The following is an 18,337-nucleotide window of genomic DNA, read 5'->3' as shown; positions in this document are numbered from 1 at the left end:
CAGTCATCAAGTAATCTTTTTTCTTAAACTTTAGAAGAGGATGTTAAGAGACAGAACTTAAGATTTATATATTTTATCTAAACGTTAATTAGAAGCTGTATTTTAAAATTCATATTGGATTCCATTTAATATCATATATATACTCAGTTGCATTTATATTGTCTTTTAAAATTCTGATCTTGCTGACAGAAGTATTAGTAAGCCTGTGTGTCTGTGTATATAACACCTGTTAAATTGTTTTTTTTAAAAAGTTACAAGACTGCTGAAGGAGATAAGGGTATGTGGCTTTCTTCAGGACTGAGAAATGTTTGCAGTTTACTTAAGTTTTGTGTTTTGATTAGTACCTGATAGACTAGTATGAGAGTGGTGGTGTACATTATAAAACTTGTTTTATAAATGATCAGTTCTTTATAAATATCAGTTTTAGGAAAGGAGACAGGGAGAGAGAAAGTGTGTGTGTGTATCATTGCACCATTAAGGGGCTGTACTATTAAGCTATTGAAAATAAAGCCTCCTTTTCATTAAAATGTTTCTTGGTAATACTGTGGAAAAGGAATTTAATTTGTTCTTACTTGCTTTTCTTATTATAAGAGCTAACTTTTTTTGTTTTGTTTTGAGCACTTAAAATTGTTAGGGGCTACTTTTAAGGAATAACCTTATTTAATGTTCAGACTACACATATGAGTAGCTACTCCTAAAACCCCATTTTCCAGATGAAAAAATCGAGGCTAAGAGAGACATTAAGAATTGGGCTTACAATCACTTCATTTAACTAAGAAGTGGTGGGCTGGTAGTCAAACTTAGGTTTGTTTAACTTCAAGGTACCCTTCCAGATACATACTATAAGCCTCATTTTTCATTAAAAAAAGAAAAAGACATTCATTTGATGAATCACAATGGTTTACATTTCTTAAAGATTGCATTATAGAATTGGATTGAACTTTTTATTGAATTTGCATCATTTTCTCCAATCTGTTTTGCTCTGAATCTGTTAATGTTTTAACCAGAAGTATTTTTTCTAGTTTTTATGGGATCAAAAATTGGTCCATAAGTAAAAATAAAGCTTCAGCAAAATATGAAAGGATTATTTTTTAATGCTTTAAAATAAAACAGCCCCAGAAAAGGTTCCATTAAGTATGATCATAAATTTATTGAATTTGAGATTATTATAGTGAAATATAATGGAATATCTAACTTTACCACTTAGCCAGCATAAATTAATTTCTGAGAAGCTGCATAAAAATACTTTTAAAATATTAAAATTTAAAATACAACATACATTTTAAATATAGTGCACATTTTTATTTTAAAAAATTTGACTATGGCTCCTTAAAAATCTGCTTCTTTACTTGAGGTTTTTCAGATGGGTTAGACTAATTTGAGTTACAATACTTTTCTTGAAGTTTATCATAACTGAATAGTTAGGTATTAGAAATTTCTTGCATTACATGTTTTGGAACACATGGTACAGAGTTAATATTCAGAAATCATTGCTTACCACTTTAACTTTCAGTGTTGCTTTTTAAAATTTACTAGTTTTTATGATACCAAGAAGTTACTTAAAGTGGTATATATAAGATTCTTTGGTGCTTAATCCATCTGAAGTTTTTACTAGATTCTCAAATACAAATGCCATGAGATTTTACATAATGCATATTTTGATTTATGTGTGACAGTACTGTGCTATTATAGACAGGTGATATGATGAAAAAGTTAGTACCAAGATTCTTCTACTATGAAAGATTAAAAGTTCTCTAATAATTGAATCCTTCATGTGTTTATTTAACAAAACTTAACTTTTTGTTCTTAACACTTTACATATACTTACTTCTTTAACTTAATCTTTATAACAGTACCATGAAGCAGGTACTGTTACTATTCCCATTTTACAGGTGAGGAGAGAGGTCTTACCTAAAAGCCAATTTTTAGTGCAGCCAGCTTTCAAATGAACGAACACTCTGGGTCTAGAATCTAAAAAATGAATCTGCCTAGATAACAAGGTGTCCTGTGTGTTTAATCTTTGCATTGTTTTAGCACATTTCGTAGGTCGTACCACATATTTATCACAAATTTTAAGGAAGAACAGAAGAAGTTTAATTTTTAATGCTTCAGTATGTCTCGTTTTTGGGCTTCTATGGTGACTCAAACGTTAAAGATTCCGCCTGCAATGTAGGAAACCTGGGTTCCATCCATGGGTCAGGAAGATGCCCTGGAGAAAGGAATCGCAGCCCACTCCAGTATTCTTGCCTGGAGAATTCCATGGTCTAGTTGATCATTATAGCTGGGGACTAATATCTGATTTCATTTATTCACTTACTTATCTTTTGTTACGCTTGGTCTTCATTGCTGTACTACTTGGAGTGACTGGGGACTACTCTTACTCGCAGTGTGTGGGCTGCTCATTGTGGTAGCGTCGCTTGTTGCAAAGCATTGTCTGTAAGCACACAGGCTTAGTTGTTCCATTTAATTTCTGGCCCTTAAAGAGTACTAAAGATAACAAGTTTTCATTCTTTATAAGAGTCCTCAAATCTTATGTTCTATAACTAGAAATCACCGTTGGTGTTTGTGCCACAGGCTCTTCGCCTCTCATGTAATGGTTTTATTGAATTGTCTGGATATTTTCCAGACTTTTAAGATTACTAATTCCATACACTGTCCTGGTACCAGAATTTATTTTAGCAAACATCAATAAATGATAGTTTGAAGTGATTATTTGGGACTGTTTTACTATATATTCTGATAACATAGCTCTCTGCTCTCTATTTTTATTTTGCTTAAGTAATATAATAAAACTTATACCTGGATACTCTAGATATAGAAACATGTAGATAGGAATCATGTAGAGATTTTTAAAAGCAATGGTTTTATATGAAACAGTAAATCTGGTTGACAGAGTTGAATCCCCTGAATTAAATATTTTCTATATGTTATTATATTATATTTTAATTAACTGTGCTGCTGCTGCTAAATTGCTTCAGTTGTGTCCAACTCTATGTTACCCCAAAGATGGCAGCCCACTAGGCTCCCCGATCCCTGGGATTCTCCAGGCAAGAACACTGGAGTGGGTTGCCATTTCCTTCTCCAAGGCATGAAAGTGAAAATTGAAAGTGAAGTTGCTCAGTCATGTCCCACTCAGCGACCCCATGAACTGCAGCCTACCGGGCTCCTCCGTCCATGGGATTTTCCAGGCAAGAGTACTGGAGTGGGGTGCCATTGCCTTCTCCTTAATTAACTCTACTAGACACTAAAAGTGAGAAAAAATTAGCTGTTCTGTTCATGAGTTCTAAAACCTGTGTTCTGGCATGAACTGGACTTGTGTTCCAGTTCTAAACTACTTGACACTTTTTTCTCAAATTTCTAAAGGCTTTCCTTAAACTTGGGGTAACTGATTGCAGTACATCTCAAAAACAGAAAAAATAAAAACTTTCTAATGTAATTTTGACTTTTTTCCTGTTTTTAATAATTAGCATATATCTATTATCTTTTAAAGAAGGTAAATACATACCTTCTTTGAAATTGTAAAACTATGTTTTACCTTTAGTGGTATAAACATCATTTGGTACTTCTCTCTTTTTCCTGTCTTTGCAGCTTGGAAAATAGTTTCATCATGATTTAATGAGAGAAATTAAGGAGACCAGAATAAAATGAATTGATAGTAATATGTAATACTCTGCCATTAAAGCATTCTACATTAAAATGCACCTATTTCTACTTGTTTATATGAAATGTTTTAAGTGGGTTGTTACTATCTTACTGATTTGTCTCACTTATTGAATACCCTAAAGTGCTATCCTTTTTAATCTTATATATGACCCTTGATATAGTTAGAGAATGAGATGTTTGGGATTGTGGAGGTCTACAAGTGTTCATCTCTTTAAATTCTAACAGCTTTCAAAGTAATTTAATAAATTTCTTTTTTTATAGTTCAGATATATTTTTTCAATTACATTCCAACTCATTAAAAGTTGCCTTTCCTTTAATATTGCATTTGTCTTATTCTTTTTTTTTCCTCTTACGAAATTGAGTAATCATTCCTGGTGACATATAAGCCTGAATCATCATAACAACATACTATGATACAGAATGGTATATTTCATGATATTATGAGCTAAATGAAAATTTTCTTTAGAATATAAACCTGGAAAGCTCTTAACAAAGCTCTTCTTCCCAGATTTCTCTCAATATATGACCAAGAATGTGACTTAGTAACCAGTATAATGTAAATTCAGTGTTACTTTACTTTATAGAAAATCATCACCTGTATTTCATTTCCTAGATTTAAAATATTCAAAAACACTTTATATATATATATATATCTTGTCAGTAGCTAATTTTAACCCAAATTCCTACTTTAGTTAAATTGTTTCTTGATGTATTGCAAATCAGGATATGTCTTACTATTTTGGGAATGCGTAGGTGTGTATTTGAGGGGGTGAAAGTCTCATTTCAGGACCTTTAACTTTGTTCTTTATTGTTCTAATAGGTTGTTGTAAAGTATTAGCTGCTTTAATTTACCCTTAATGCAGAAATAAAGTGAAGTGACCTACTTTTAAGTTCCCCAAGGAATTTGACTAACCAACCACCCTCCTCAGCTTTAAATATTTTTTCCTCCAACTCATAAATTATTCACATTTCTCTCTTAGTTTGAACCTAAATTTCCTTTGTACAGTACCTGTAAACTTCTAGTAAGCAGAGACTCTTTTACCTTTGTCAGCCCTGGAGTTCCTTGTAGAGTACTTTGACTGTAAAAGGTGCTTAATAAATTTCAACTGAATTGATATTATTTTATAATGTGGAAAAAAACCCCAATTTTACTGATTCTCTAAAATTTTTCATGTGTAAGCATACAACTTTGTCTCTTTTTCGAAACTTTGTCTCTTCATTCTCTAAAGAGTGACACTGGTTTCCTAAATTACTCTTTAACCCCCAGAAAACTTTTAGAAAACTTATAAACTTGGTAAAGTTGACTCTTCATCATAAAGATGACTCTTCTACTGATATTCTGTATGCTAACATAGAGAGTGCATAATACAGTTAGACTTAATATTATGCTTCCCTCAGTTGACTGTGCCTTAGGGCTGTGCTGTGATGTTATAGGGTAAGCATCATTTTATTACCCAAGATCCTCTTGGTTTTTTTAACACCAATCTTTATCACTCATTAGCCTGTGTGACCATTAGGTTATTTGTCTGACGTTTGTCTCCATTTCTCTAAAGTCAGACACAATAATTCCTTCCTTATAGGCCTGAAATGAAGATAAAATACTATAACACAATCAAAGCGGTCACTCATTTAAGTATTCATGTCCTTCTCCATTGTTGTAGTTGGTGCGTCTCTCCCTTGGGGCAAGTCCATCCCTGATCTCTGCAGTCAGTAGCTCTGTTCTCTGCCAGCCTCTTCTGCAGAGCAGGTTTTGTAGTCTCCCTCTTCATCCCTGACTAGTAGGCTTTTTCTTATTTCTTGATTCTATTTTTTTCCTTTTGTGTCTTGTTACTGTTTTTTTATAATGGAGCTTGGTTTTTAGAGTTACTGAACTTGTGGGAGATTATGCCTATCCTTTTTGCATTTATTATATGACATTATATATATATATATATAATATATGTAGTCTTACTTTAATTAGCAACAGTCTTTGATTCTATTACCCTTATAGCTACTGTCATGTGTTCAACTTAATTCTCATCTATTGTTTCCTAGGCAAGACATTACTAAGGTAGAGAATGCATAAATAAGACATATTCATTACCTTCCAGGAATAGATAGTCCCATGAGGGTGATAGATACATAATTGCACATTTTCTGGTAGCCACATTTAAAAAAATCAAAAAGAAATAGGAATTAATTTTAAGGCTATATTTCACATAATATATCCATAGTATTGTTTAAACATATAATCAATACTAAAAAGTTACTGAGGTATTTTACCCTTTTACTTCATACTGAAGTCTTCAAAATTAGTGTGCATGTTATACTTACAGGTTAGAGTGGTCAAATCATAAGTCATAAGCTTTCCTGACTTTAGCACCAAAAGCCTCTCATCCCAGAAACCGCCTCCATACTGGGCAAATCCAGATGGCTTGCCACTCTATTTTTATAAATATATATCTCAATGTAACTTCATTGGAAGTACTTGATTTGCATTTAGATGTGATTAAATGACTGAAAAAGTAGGTATCATTATTTAATTTGCCCCAGACATACAGAAAAGGTTTCTAATAACCAAATTATCCGTTTTTAAGTTAAAATTAAATGAAATTTAAAATTCAGTTCCTCACTCACTCTAGCCGTATTTCAAGTACTAATAGCCACATATGGCTAGTAGTTAACTTTTTTTGTATAGCATCAGCTTAGAGTAATAAAAACGTGAGGACTTAACTCACTAAATAAGTATTTAAATCATGATAGAGTATGTCCACTGGTAAATCCAATATTCGTCCCTATCATTGGTAGAAGTCAGAAGTAAACTATATATTAACAATGTCATCATGTCTCAATTATAGGTCTCTGTGTTTCAAAGTACTTTATATTTTATGTATATTTTTTGTTCCTTTGACTTTTTATGGGCTTTGTTCCTTGAATGCAGTTACCTGAAAATAGTGTTTTCATTTCAAGACTTGTTTTTCAGCTTTCTTAGTTGAGTCCAGAGTAGCTAATTTGGCCCAATGGCTGAGGATTCTTCTCGATATTCTGTGTGTTTTGAGGGTCTTTCTGCTCTGCTGTGAGAATCAAACCATTCCCAGTCCTGTTTAACCTCTTGGTGTTGTTCAGCCCCTTCTAGTGGTCTTTCCCTGACCTCCAATAATTTTTCTTATGCATATGTGCTGCTCAGAGCTCAGCTGAAGACTCGGGGGGAGCCCTCTGTGGATCTCTGGAGAACTGTCTGCATGTAGCGCCTTCTTCCCCAGTAGTCTGCCCCATGAATTCTAGCCACCTTCACTTCTCCAAACTCTTCTTCAATTCTAGGGAGACTGCCAGATTCTTTTTGGGTATCCTTTCCCTTCACTTTAGCCTGGAAACTCTCCGGGCAATACAATAAGTTAATCATTTCTATCTGCAGTGATCAGTGTCACGTATTGCCTGTCATTTCATATAACCTTCCTTTTTTGTTTGGAATGGGAAAATAAATCTTGTCTGTGCTACTCCATTTATGTGTAGAAGAGAAAGTGAGTCCACAGTAGTATTTCTTAAAACATGTAGCTGAAAATGGTATTTGGTTGGAAAATCATACTTTTTTCTTGCTTGCTTTAAGAATTGCCCATAAAATTCAAATATTAGTCTTTATTAAAAAAAAATTCACAAGTTAACTGCTAATGGGGAGAAAAAGATTTAACATCCAATTATTTGATACAGTAGAGTGGTGTATGTGTAGGTGTGTATTTGGTATATGTACATATTATGCAATTGATGTTAACATTTTTAACTGTCTAATGAACTAATCAACAATTAATTTTTTACAGACTGAGAGTAATCATGACACAGCGCTAACGCTTGCCTGTGCTGGTGGTCACGAGGAACTGGTACAAACTCTGCTAGAAAGAGGAGCTAGTATTGAGCACCGAGACAAGAAAGGTAGACAAGAAAAGTTCATGAACTTTTTTCTGAATTTGTATCTACTACTTGTAGTCCTATATTGATGCTTAGATAGAATAGAAAATAGCACTGTTCCTTTTGCTTAGCTAAGATCTTTATTTTACTTCAGGTTTTACTCCACTCATATTGGCTGCTACAGCTGGTCATGTTGGTGTTGTTGAAATATTGCTGGACAACGGTGCAGACATTGAAGCCCAGTCAGAAAGAACCAAGGATACACCACTATCTTTGGCTTGTTCTGGGGGAAGACAGGAGGTATTGTTGTTCCCAAGTATAATTTCTTTTCCTCCCTCCATTTAACAAATATATGGTTTAATTTATATGATTTTGTAGGAACAGTGGACAGATATTAAGATTTGTCACAGTAACGAAACTATTAGCTTTTAGCGAAAGAAATAATGTTAGCATAAGCTGTCTTGCCAAAGAAAGCATACCTTGTTTATTATCCTACTCATCTAAAAGTACTAACTGCCATGGAGATCCCTCTATACTGCATTCAGACTAATAGAATGATTAAGACATCCCAAATCAAGTCAGCAAGCTTCCCATAAGCAGGGCCTATATTCATTCATCTTTTCCTCTCCCAGAATATTTAGGATGAAAAGTACTTAAGCTCAGTCTCTGTTGCTGTCTACATATAAGATTAGTAGGGAATTAAGAGTATTCAATTTTTAGTTATTTTGAGTAATTTTAACCTTTAATTGTTCCCCAACCCTTCTTAACTCTGAAGGTTGGTTCTTGGGTAATATTATATAATGTTTTAGTTTTTTTTTAGCTAGAACAGCTGGTATACTTAGGTGTGGACTCAGGAACTTATAACTTTACTCACTTGTGTGTCTTCTTTGGGAAAAAGATATCAGTTGGATAACCTCATTTTAAATCCATTTTTAAAATCCAGTTATATTCACCAGTTGTGCTGTCCCTTTGTATTGATAACTTCTCAATAAGGAATTGTTGAATCTTATATTTAGGAAGCACTCTAGGTCATTCTCTGTTTCTTTTTATTTCACCATTCTCATTATCTTATGTATTCCACAGTGGAGGTGATTCTGCCAGTCAGAGTTGTAAATGTTCTGTTTTTGGAATATAATGAATAACATTTTGACTTAACTGAAATTTTTGATGACTATGTGATTTGAAGAGCTTCCCAGCAAATCTATATCTCAATTTAAACTTCATTGGAAATACTTGATCTGTGTGTGTGTATGTGTGTGTGTGTGTGTGCGCGCGTGTGTGTGCGCGTGCTCACTCAGTCATGACTCTTTGTAACCCTATGGACTGACAGACTGAGTATGCACACACAAACACACACACACACTTTATTGCTTAAGGGACTCCTTGTAAGATAAAATAACTTAATGCCAATTTGGGGACTTGATTTATAATCTTATTACATAAGCCACTTAGGCTTACTGACTAAAGGAGAAATCTGATAGAAAGTCACAGCTTCAGAAAAAGATAAAAATTGTATGATATTGCTTACATGTGAAATTTCAAAAAAAAAAAACAGATGATACTAATGAACTTATATACAAAACAGAAATAGACTCACAAACACAGAAAACAAACTTAGAGTTACCAAAGGGGAAAGGAGTAGCTGATGAATAAAACAGGAGTTAGGGATTAACATATCCTCACTACTATATATGGAATAGATGACTAACAGGAACCTACTATATAGCACAGGGAACTATACTCAAAATTTTAGAATAACCTATAAGGGAAAAGAATTTGAAAAAAACTATATATGTATATAACTGAATACATATGTGTTCAGTATATATATGTATATATACCTGAATGATTTTACTGTACACCTGAAACTAACACACAGTAAATCAACTATGCTTCAATAAAAAATAAAATTAAATTTATAAAAGAAAGTGGTTAAGAATGTGAACTTAAAAAACAAAAAGACAAAAAAATGGTATAGTAGACTAAAAGACCCCTGGATGACTCTTAAATAAATGCTAATATTCTCAGCTATCAGGGAATGTAAATTAAGACCCAGTGAGATGTCACATCTACTAGAATGGCTAAATTAAAGATTGACAGTACTAAATTTTGCCAAATTGCCAAACTAGAAACAGGAGTAACGTTCATCAATAGAATAGATAAACTGGTGTATTCACTTAATGGGATGCTGCACAATACATACAAATTACTCTCAAACACTATGTGATTCATTTATATGAAGATCTATGGTAAATGAAACTAGCCTGTGGGTAGAATTGACTGGGAAGGAACATGAGTAAATAACAAATGGGAGGGAGGTTCAGAAGGGAAGGGACATGGATATACCTATGGCTGATTCTTATTGATTGACAGAAAACCACAAAATTCTGCAAAGCAATTATCCTTCGGTTAAAAAAATAAAGTGGAAAAAATAGCAGATTTAAATTAGTTACATCCATTTGTCAATACTTGGTGAATATACAGTTTAAGTTTTGTGCATTTATTTAAAGTTACAGATTTCACCTAAAAAAAAAAAAACCCTGAAAAAAAATGAGGTTAGTTAATTGTACACTTGCTGATGTATTTAAGGGAAATTGCAGGTGTTTACACCTTACTTAGAAACGAAATGCATCAGTGATGGACAGACAAGTAACTGTGAGAGAAAAGTAAGCATAGTAGAATATTAATAGTAGAATCTAGGTGATGAATGTATGTAATTTTTTTCAATTTTTCCATGTGCTTGAAAACTTTTGTAGTAAAATATTGGGGAAAAATTATTGGCTTTATTCCAAAAATTTTTTTACATTTAGTTTTTAAGGACATTTACATGTACAAATGAAAAAATCTTCTATAGAACACATGAAGTATAGGTCTTTCAATGAAAATATTGCCATTTCAACAGACTGCAAAATGGATTTTACTTATCCCTTTGTAGACTTCTAAGGTCTTTTGCTTTTCATTTGAGACTGATTTTGTGCAAAGGATGAAAGGACTTTCCCTTTCTTTTATTATAGATAATATACAAGAAAAAAAGGGAAATTGCAAATTGTCTCACCATAAGAAGAAAACCATTTTTTCTCTTTTCTTTTTCCAGGTGGTGGAGCTGTTGTTAGCTCGAGGGGCAAATAAAGAGCACAGGAATGTTTCTGATTACACACCTTTAAGCCTGGCTGCTTCTGGTGGTTATGTGAATATTATCAAAATATTACTAAATGCAGGAGCTGAGATTAATTCTAGGTAAGTTTTAGTCTCTCTCTCCAAGTCCCTTAAGAGTGTTATGTTAAAGATATTTGTAGAACAGCACATCTTTAATGCCATATATAGGAAATGCCTACATTATAAATTTAGAATTCAAATATTTAAAATTATTGACCTACAACTTCAAAAAATTATCACTCTATTTCTTACAGAATTGAGTAACTTCACTTTAATAATGAGTTAATTTGTTTTTAGTCCAAGTCATTGTACAGAAAGTATTCTGGTTCTGGGTAGTAAAGGATTTTTGAAGGGTGTTCTTAAGTAAGTCTACAGAATAAAGAATCTTAATCTTCAATCATGAGATAGAATTCTGTTTTATCATCCAATTTTTCCAGGACATTTAAAAATGTATATTTTTCCTTCTGTTCTTCCCATACTTCCACCCCCAGAACTGGTAGCAAACTGGGCATTTCTCCTCTGATGTTAGCAGCTATGAATGGGCACACAGCTGCCGTTAAGCTCCTGTTAGACATGGGCTCTGACATTAATGCTCAAATAGAAACCAATCGGAACACTGCCCTTACCTTAGCCTGCTTCCAAGGAAGAACTGAAGTGGTTAGTCTTCTGCTTGATAGAAAAGCAAATGTGGAACACAGAGCTAAGGTAAGAAGAGGTCTGAGATTAGCCTATGGATTTATTTCTTTGACATTTAAGGTATACATTAGCAATATGCTTATTATAATTCTAGTACTTTGTAGTAGTAGTCATCTCTTACATATATATTTATATATTTAAACAGAAATATGACTCGGTTAAGCATTACTTCTTTAAAATACCTTAGTAACCTTTTTTTTTTTAATCTTCGAGAGAGACACTGCTTTCTTTTTTTTTTTAATTTATTTGTTTATGGCTGTGAAAGGTGTATCTGTGGCACGCAGGATACACTTTGTGGGCATGCAGGGATCTTCATTGCACGTGTGGGCTCTTCCTTGCTACATGTAGGCTTTTCTCTAGTTGTGGCCAATGGGCTTAGTTGTCCTGCAGCATATGGAATCTTAGTTCCCTGATCAAGGATCGAACCCACGTCCCCTGCATTAGAAGGTGGATTCTTAAGCACTTGGCCACCAGGGAAGTCCCAGAAATAAATTTTTGTAGGTAATAATGACATTAGGGTTGTCAGCTAAAAACTATATACTATCATGAAAGAGAAGAGAGGAAGAGAGCTTCCCTGGTGGCTCAGCATTAAAGAATCTACCTGCAATGCAGGAGACCAGGTTCAGTTTCTGGGTCGTGAAGATCCTTTGAAGCAGGAAATGGCAGCCCCTTCCAGTATTCTTGCCTGGAGAATCCCATGGACAGAGGAGCCTGGCAGGTTACAGTCCATAGGGTCACAAAGAGTTGGACACGACTAAGTGACTAACATTTTTCACTTTCATATGCCAAATACTTTCATCGTTTTTTCCCCCCACAAATTAACATTAGGCAGAATCATCTGCTTTCAGTAGATGTCACTGTAACTGAGAGAGGTTAGTAGTGTCAGTGTTGAAATTTAGATGTAAATTTTTGTAACAACTCTATAGTATTATTCTCCAAAATTATTATTCTTTAACATTTTGGTACTTTGTAGTCTCTTATGTGTTGTTTTTTATTTTTCACTAAACCTAGACTGGCCTCACACCACTAATGGAAGCTGCCTCTGGTGGTTATGCAGAGGTGGGCCGAGTTCTTTTGGATAAAGGTGCTGATGTTAATGCCCCTCCAGTGCCCTCCTCGAGAGATACAGCTTTAACCATAGCAGCAGATAAAGGGCATTATAAATTCTGTGAGCTTCTCATTGGCAGGTATGATGTTACCATACTCTATATGTGATATGGGGTTACTAATGATTACTGTTCTCTATGCAAATTATACTGTTTAAAAATCAGATGTGATTACTTCTATTAACAGTGTATTTTTTTTAAATGTTTTAAACCTACCTATGTTGTTTTCCACCCATCCAGAGCTATGCTGCATTGTTTTTTTTCAGTGCAGCCTAGAAATACTTTATTTCCTTTCTTGTCTGGGTATACACTTTTGAAGTACTATAATAAGCTGTTGTCAGCCATAGTCCCATCTCCCACACAGTTTTGCAGAGATGTCACCCTAATTCGTGTAAGTCTGGCAATAATCTAGGCTTTACCATTGATTTTCATGTTCTTTATGGTAATTAGGGCTTTTAAGTGAGTTATGGAACTGTTCAATATATAAGATAAAGTCCAGAATGTTTTTTATTTTAAGTCACTTAGAGGTTGCCTGCCAGTCTTTCAGAGTTGCTTGTCTGCTAAATTGGATTTCCTACTCTAACCTTCTTAAAGACTTTGGCATGGTGTCCTAATAGTAGTATTTAGTAGTAGCTACTATCAACTACTGTTATTTGCCATGAGTCTTATTCACCATGGTGCCCACTGAGTGCTAAACGTTTGTTATTTTAGGGTTCATTCTTTTCCAAAACCACGTAATACAAATACATGACTACAAATAATCTGAAAGATACAGTCACCTCATAGGATACTGTGTGTGCTCTAGGATACTGTTCAGTGTATTATGATATTAACAGGATGTATCTTATTTCTCTAAAATATTTTTACATTTTCTCAGGATTTGAAATCAGAATTATGCACAAAGAATGAATTATTTTTCATTTAAAATAAGAAAAGCAATTATTGATGTATGGTTAATTTTGATTTAGTGGCTTTTAATTTGAATGGGAGTTCTTTGTAATGTAATTTTGAGAGAAATACAATTTAATCCTATGTATTTCAAAATAATTTTTTTCCTTTAAAGAATATTTTCACAAGTTAATAGTTGATTTTTATTATCATTTGTGTCATTTCATTTGAAAGTGATATTTGTGTCATTCATTTAGGGGAGCTCATATTGATGTGCGTAACAAGAAGGGGAACACTCCATTGTGGCTGGCAGCAAATGGTGGGCACCTTGATGTGGTTCAGCTACTGGTTCAAGCAGGAGCAGATGTGGATGCCGCCGACAACCGCAAGATCACTCCTCTTATGGCAGCATTTAGAAAGGTAGAAGTCTTTCATTCTCATCCACTTGGATGATTTTCACTTAGACTAGGAAGTCCATAATTTAATTATCACTAAAGACTCTTTTTAGGAACTAACAGCAAAGGTAAAAGCAGTAAGATAATAAGCAAATAATCACTCTGATGGCGACATTAAAAGTTAGATAATAGGCATCCCAGAGGGGGACGGTCCTAAGATGGCGGAGAAATAGGATGGGGAGACCACTTTCTCCCTCACAAATTCATCAAAAGAACATTTCAACGCTGAGTCAATTCCACAAAACAACTTCTGAATGCTGGCAGAGGACATCAGGCACCCAGAAAAGCAGATCATTGTCTTCAAAAACAGTCACCATCCGCCTGAGAAGGGACGCCAGCAGTACACCCAGAAGTCTGAGCAGCAGGGTCGGGAAAGGCGATAAGTTGCAGCCACCACGCTCGCCAAACACCTGAGCTACTCAGACCTGGGAAGGGCACAAAACGCAGGCCCAGCCGAATCTGCGCCTCTGAGGGCTACCTGAGTGCGGAGCCTGAGCGGCTTAGACCGGGGAGGTGCATGCAGCCTAGGGCTGGCCTCAGAGGGTTCCCGGCGGAGCAATGTGGAGCCTGAGCCATGTGCACCGTGAGCAGGGGCAGGCCCAGCGTGGCGGAGGCACTGCGAGCACACGCCAGTGTTATTTTTTTGCAGCATCCCTCCCTCCCCTCGGCACGACTGAACAAGTGAGCCTTTAAAAAAAAAAAAGTGTACACCACCGCCCCTCCTTGTGTCAAGGCAGAAATCAGACACTGAAGAGACCAGCAAACAGAAGAAGCTAAACAGGGAACTGCCTTGGAAGTGACCCCACACTGCCCACAACACCAGAGGAAGTCCCAGATATATCTTTCCTATTTTTATGATCATTCTTTTTTGTTGTTGTTGTTGATATTGTTGTGTGATTGTTTTTTCTTCTTTTTTTTTAACTTAAATTTTTAAGTCCTCTATTTCTCCTTTAATTTTTATTTTTATAACCTACTATTACTTTTCAAAAAAAAAAGACCCTATTTTTAAAGCAAACGCCATATATATATTTTTTTGTGGTTGTTGTTTTAATAATTCTTGTGACTTTGTTTTTTCTCCTTCTTCTTCTTTTCTTTAATATTGTATTTTAGAAAATCCAACCTCTACTCTAGATTTTTAATCTTTGCTTTTTGGTATTTGTTGTCAATTTTGTACATTTAGAAACCCAGTCTTCAGTACCCAATTTTACCTGAGAGCGAGATTACTAGCTTGACCACTCTCTCCTCCTTTGGACTCTCCTTTTCCTCCACCAGGTGGCCTCTGTCTCTTCCTTCCCCCTTCTCTTCTCTACCCAACTCTGAATCTCTCTGTTTTCCAGACGGTAGAGAACACTTAGGGAACTGGTTACTGGCTGGATCTGTCTCTCTCCTTTTCATTTCCCTCTTTTATCCTCCTGGCCACCTCTGTCTACTTCCTCCCTCTCTTCTTCCCTGTATAACTCTGTGAACATCTCTGAGCAGCCCAGACTGTGGAGCGCCCATAAGGAAGTGATTACTGGCTAGCTTTCTCCTCTTTTGATCCCAGCTCATCTCATTCCAGTCACCTCTAACTACCCCCTCCCTCTTCTCTTCTCCATGTAACTCAGTGAACCTCTCTGGGAGTCCCTCAATGTGGAGAAACTTTTCATCTTTAACCTAGATGTTTTATCATCGGTGTTGTATAGGTGGAAAAGTCTTGAGGCTACTGTAAAAATAAAACTGAAAACCAGAAGCAGGAGGCTTAAGTCCAAATCCTGAGAGCATCAGAGAACTCCTGAATCCAGGGAACATTAATCAATAGGAGCTTATCGAATGCCTCCATACCTACACTGAAACCAAGCACCACCCAAGGGCCAACAAGTTCCAGAGCAAGACATACCACACAAATTCTCCAGCAACACAGGAACACACCCCTGAGCTTCAATATACAGACAGCTCAAAGTTACTCCAAAACCATTGACGTCTCATAACTAATTACTGGATACTTCATTGCACTCCAGAGAGAAGAAATCCAGCTCCACCCACCAGAACTCTGACACAAGCTTCCCTAACCAACAAACCTTGACAAGCCACTGATAGAACTGCACCCACAGTGAGGAAACTCCATAATAAAGAGAACTCCACAAATTCCCAGAATACAAAAAGGCCACCCCAAACGCAGCAATATAACCAAGATGAAGAGACAGAGGAATACCCAGCAGGTAAAGGAACAGGAGAAATGCCAATCAAACCAAACCAAACCAAAGAGGAAGAGATAGGGAATCTACCTGAGAAAGAATTCCAAATATTGATAGTGAAAATGACCCAAAATCTTGAAATCAAAATGGAATCACAGATAAATAGCCTGGAGACAAGGATTGAGAAGATGCAAGAAAGGTTTAACAAGGACCTAGAAGAAAAAAAAGAGTCAATATACAATGAATAACGCAATAAATGAGATCAGAAACACTCTGGAGGCAACAAATAGTAGAATAACGGAGGCAGAAGATAGGATTAGTGAAATAGAAGATAGAATGGTAGAAATAAATGAATCAGAGAGGAAAAAAGAAAAACGAATTAAAAGAAATGAGGACAATCTCAGAGACCTCCAGGACAATATGAAATGCTCCAACATTCAAATTATAGGAGTCCCAGAAGAAGAAGACAAAAAGAAAGACCATGAGAAAATACTTGAGGAGATAACAGTTGAAAACTTCCTTAAAATGGGGAAGGAAATAATCACCCAGTCCAAGAAACCCAGAGAGTTCCAAACAGGATAAACCCAAGGTGAAACACCCCAAGATACATATTAATCAAATTAGCAAAGATCAAACACAAAGAACAAATATTAAAAGCAGCAAGGGAAAAACAACAAATAACACATAAGGGGATTCCCATAAGGATTACTGCGGATCTTTCAATAGAAACTTTTCAGGCCAGGAGAGAATGGCAAGACATACTTAAAGTGATGAAAGAAAATAACCTACAGCTCAGATTACTGTACCCAGCAAGGGTCTCATTTAAATATGAAGGAGAAATCAAAAGCTTTACAGACAAGCAAAAGCTGAGAGAATTCAGCACCACCATACCAGCTCTCCAACAAATGCTAAAGGATATTCTCTAGACAGGAAACACAAAAAGAGCCTATAAACCCGAACCCAAAACAATAAAGTAAATGGCAACAGGATCATACTTATCAGTAATTACCTTAAACGTAAACGGGTTGAATGCCACAACCAAAAGGCAAAGACTGGTTGAATGGATACAAAAACAAGATCCCTATATATGCTGCCTACAAGAGACCCACCTCAAAACAAGGGACACATACAGACTGAAAGTGAAGGGCTGGAAAAAGATATTCCACGCAAATAGAGATCAAAAGAAAGCAGGAGTAGCAATACTCATATCCGATAAAATAGACTTTAAAACAAAGGCTGTGAAAAGAGACAAAGAAGGCCACTACATAATGATCAAAGGATCAATCCAAGAAGAAGATATAACGATTATAAATATATATGCACCCAACAGAGGAGCACCTCAATATGTAAGACAAATGCTAACAAGTATGAAAGGGGAAATTAACAATAATAGTGGAAGACTTTAATACCCCACTCACACCTATGGACAGATCAACTAAACAGAAAATTAACAAAGAAACACAAACTTTAAATGATACAATAGACCAGTTAGACCTAATTGATATGTATAGGACTCAATGGAACAAAATAGAAAGCCCAGAGATAAATCCACACACCTATGGACACCTTATCTTTGACAAAGGAGGCAAGAATATACAATGGAGTAAAGACAATCTCTTTAACAAGTGGTGCCGTGAAAACTGGTCAACCACTTGTAAAAGAATGAAACTAGATCACTTTCTAACACCATACACAAAAATAAACTCAAAATGGATTAAAGATCTAAACATAAGACCAGAAACTATAAAACTCCTAAAGGAGAACATAGGCAAAACACTCTCCGACATAGATCACAGCAGGATCCTCTTATGATCCACCTCCCAGAATACTGGAAATAAAAGCAAAAATAAACAAATGGGACCTAATTAAAATTAAAAGCTTCTGCACAACAAAGGAAACTATAAGCAAGGTGAAAAGACAGCCTTCAGAATGGGAGAAAATAAGAGCAAATGAAGCAACTGACAAACAGCTAATCTCAAAAATATACAAGCAACTCCTGCAGTTCAATTCCAGAAAAATAAACGACCCAATCAAAAAATGGGCCAAAGAACTAAATAGACATTTCTCCAAAGAAGACATACAGATGGCTAACAAACACATGAAAAGATGCTCAACATCACTCATTATCAGAGAAATCCAAATCAAAACCACAATGAGGTACCATTTCACACCAGTGAGAATGGCTGCGATCCAAAAGTCTACAAGCAATAAATGCTGGAGAGGGTGTGGAGAAAAGGGAACCCTCTTACACTGTTGGTGGGAATGCAAACTAGTACAGCCACTATGGAGAATGGTGTGGAGATTCCTTAGAAAACTG

The 18,337-nt window shown here is 35.4% G+C and overlaps 1 protein-coding gene across 5 annotated transcripts in view; it reads left to right on the top strand.

Moving 5' to 3' along the window:
* Window positions 1-18,337, top strand: part of ANKRD17 (ankyrin repeat domain 17) — a 167,848-nt gene that overhangs the window by 102,968 nt on the left and 46,543 nt on the right. For all 5 annotated transcript variants that reach the window (XM_040237045.1, XM_040237049.1, XM_040237048.1 and 2 more), the window contains 6 exons: window positions 7,458-7,569; window positions 7,700-7,845; window positions 10,640-10,782; window positions 11,193-11,406; window positions 12,409-12,584; window positions 13,649-13,811. In XM_040237045.1, coding sequence (XP_040092979.1) covers window positions 7,458-7,569; window positions 7,700-7,845; window positions 10,640-10,782; window positions 11,193-11,406; window positions 12,409-12,584; window positions 13,649-13,811 — 954 coding nt within the window. The remainder of the gene's footprint in view (window positions 1-7,457; window positions 7,570-7,699; window positions 7,846-10,639; window positions 10,783-11,192; window positions 11,407-12,408; window positions 12,585-13,648; window positions 13,812-18,337) is intronic.

This window comes from Oryx dammah, unplaced genomic scaffold (assembly GCF_014754425.2).
Source record: "Oryx dammah isolate SB20612 unplaced genomic scaffold, SCBI_Odam_1.1 HiC_scaffold_3, whole genome shotgun sequence".
Classification (NCBI taxonomy): Eukaryota; Metazoa; Chordata; class Mammalia; order Artiodactyla; family Bovidae; genus Oryx; species Oryx dammah.
The sequence above is the reverse complement of the archived record's forward strand: the minus strand, read 5'-3'. Positions and strand labels throughout refer to the sequence as shown.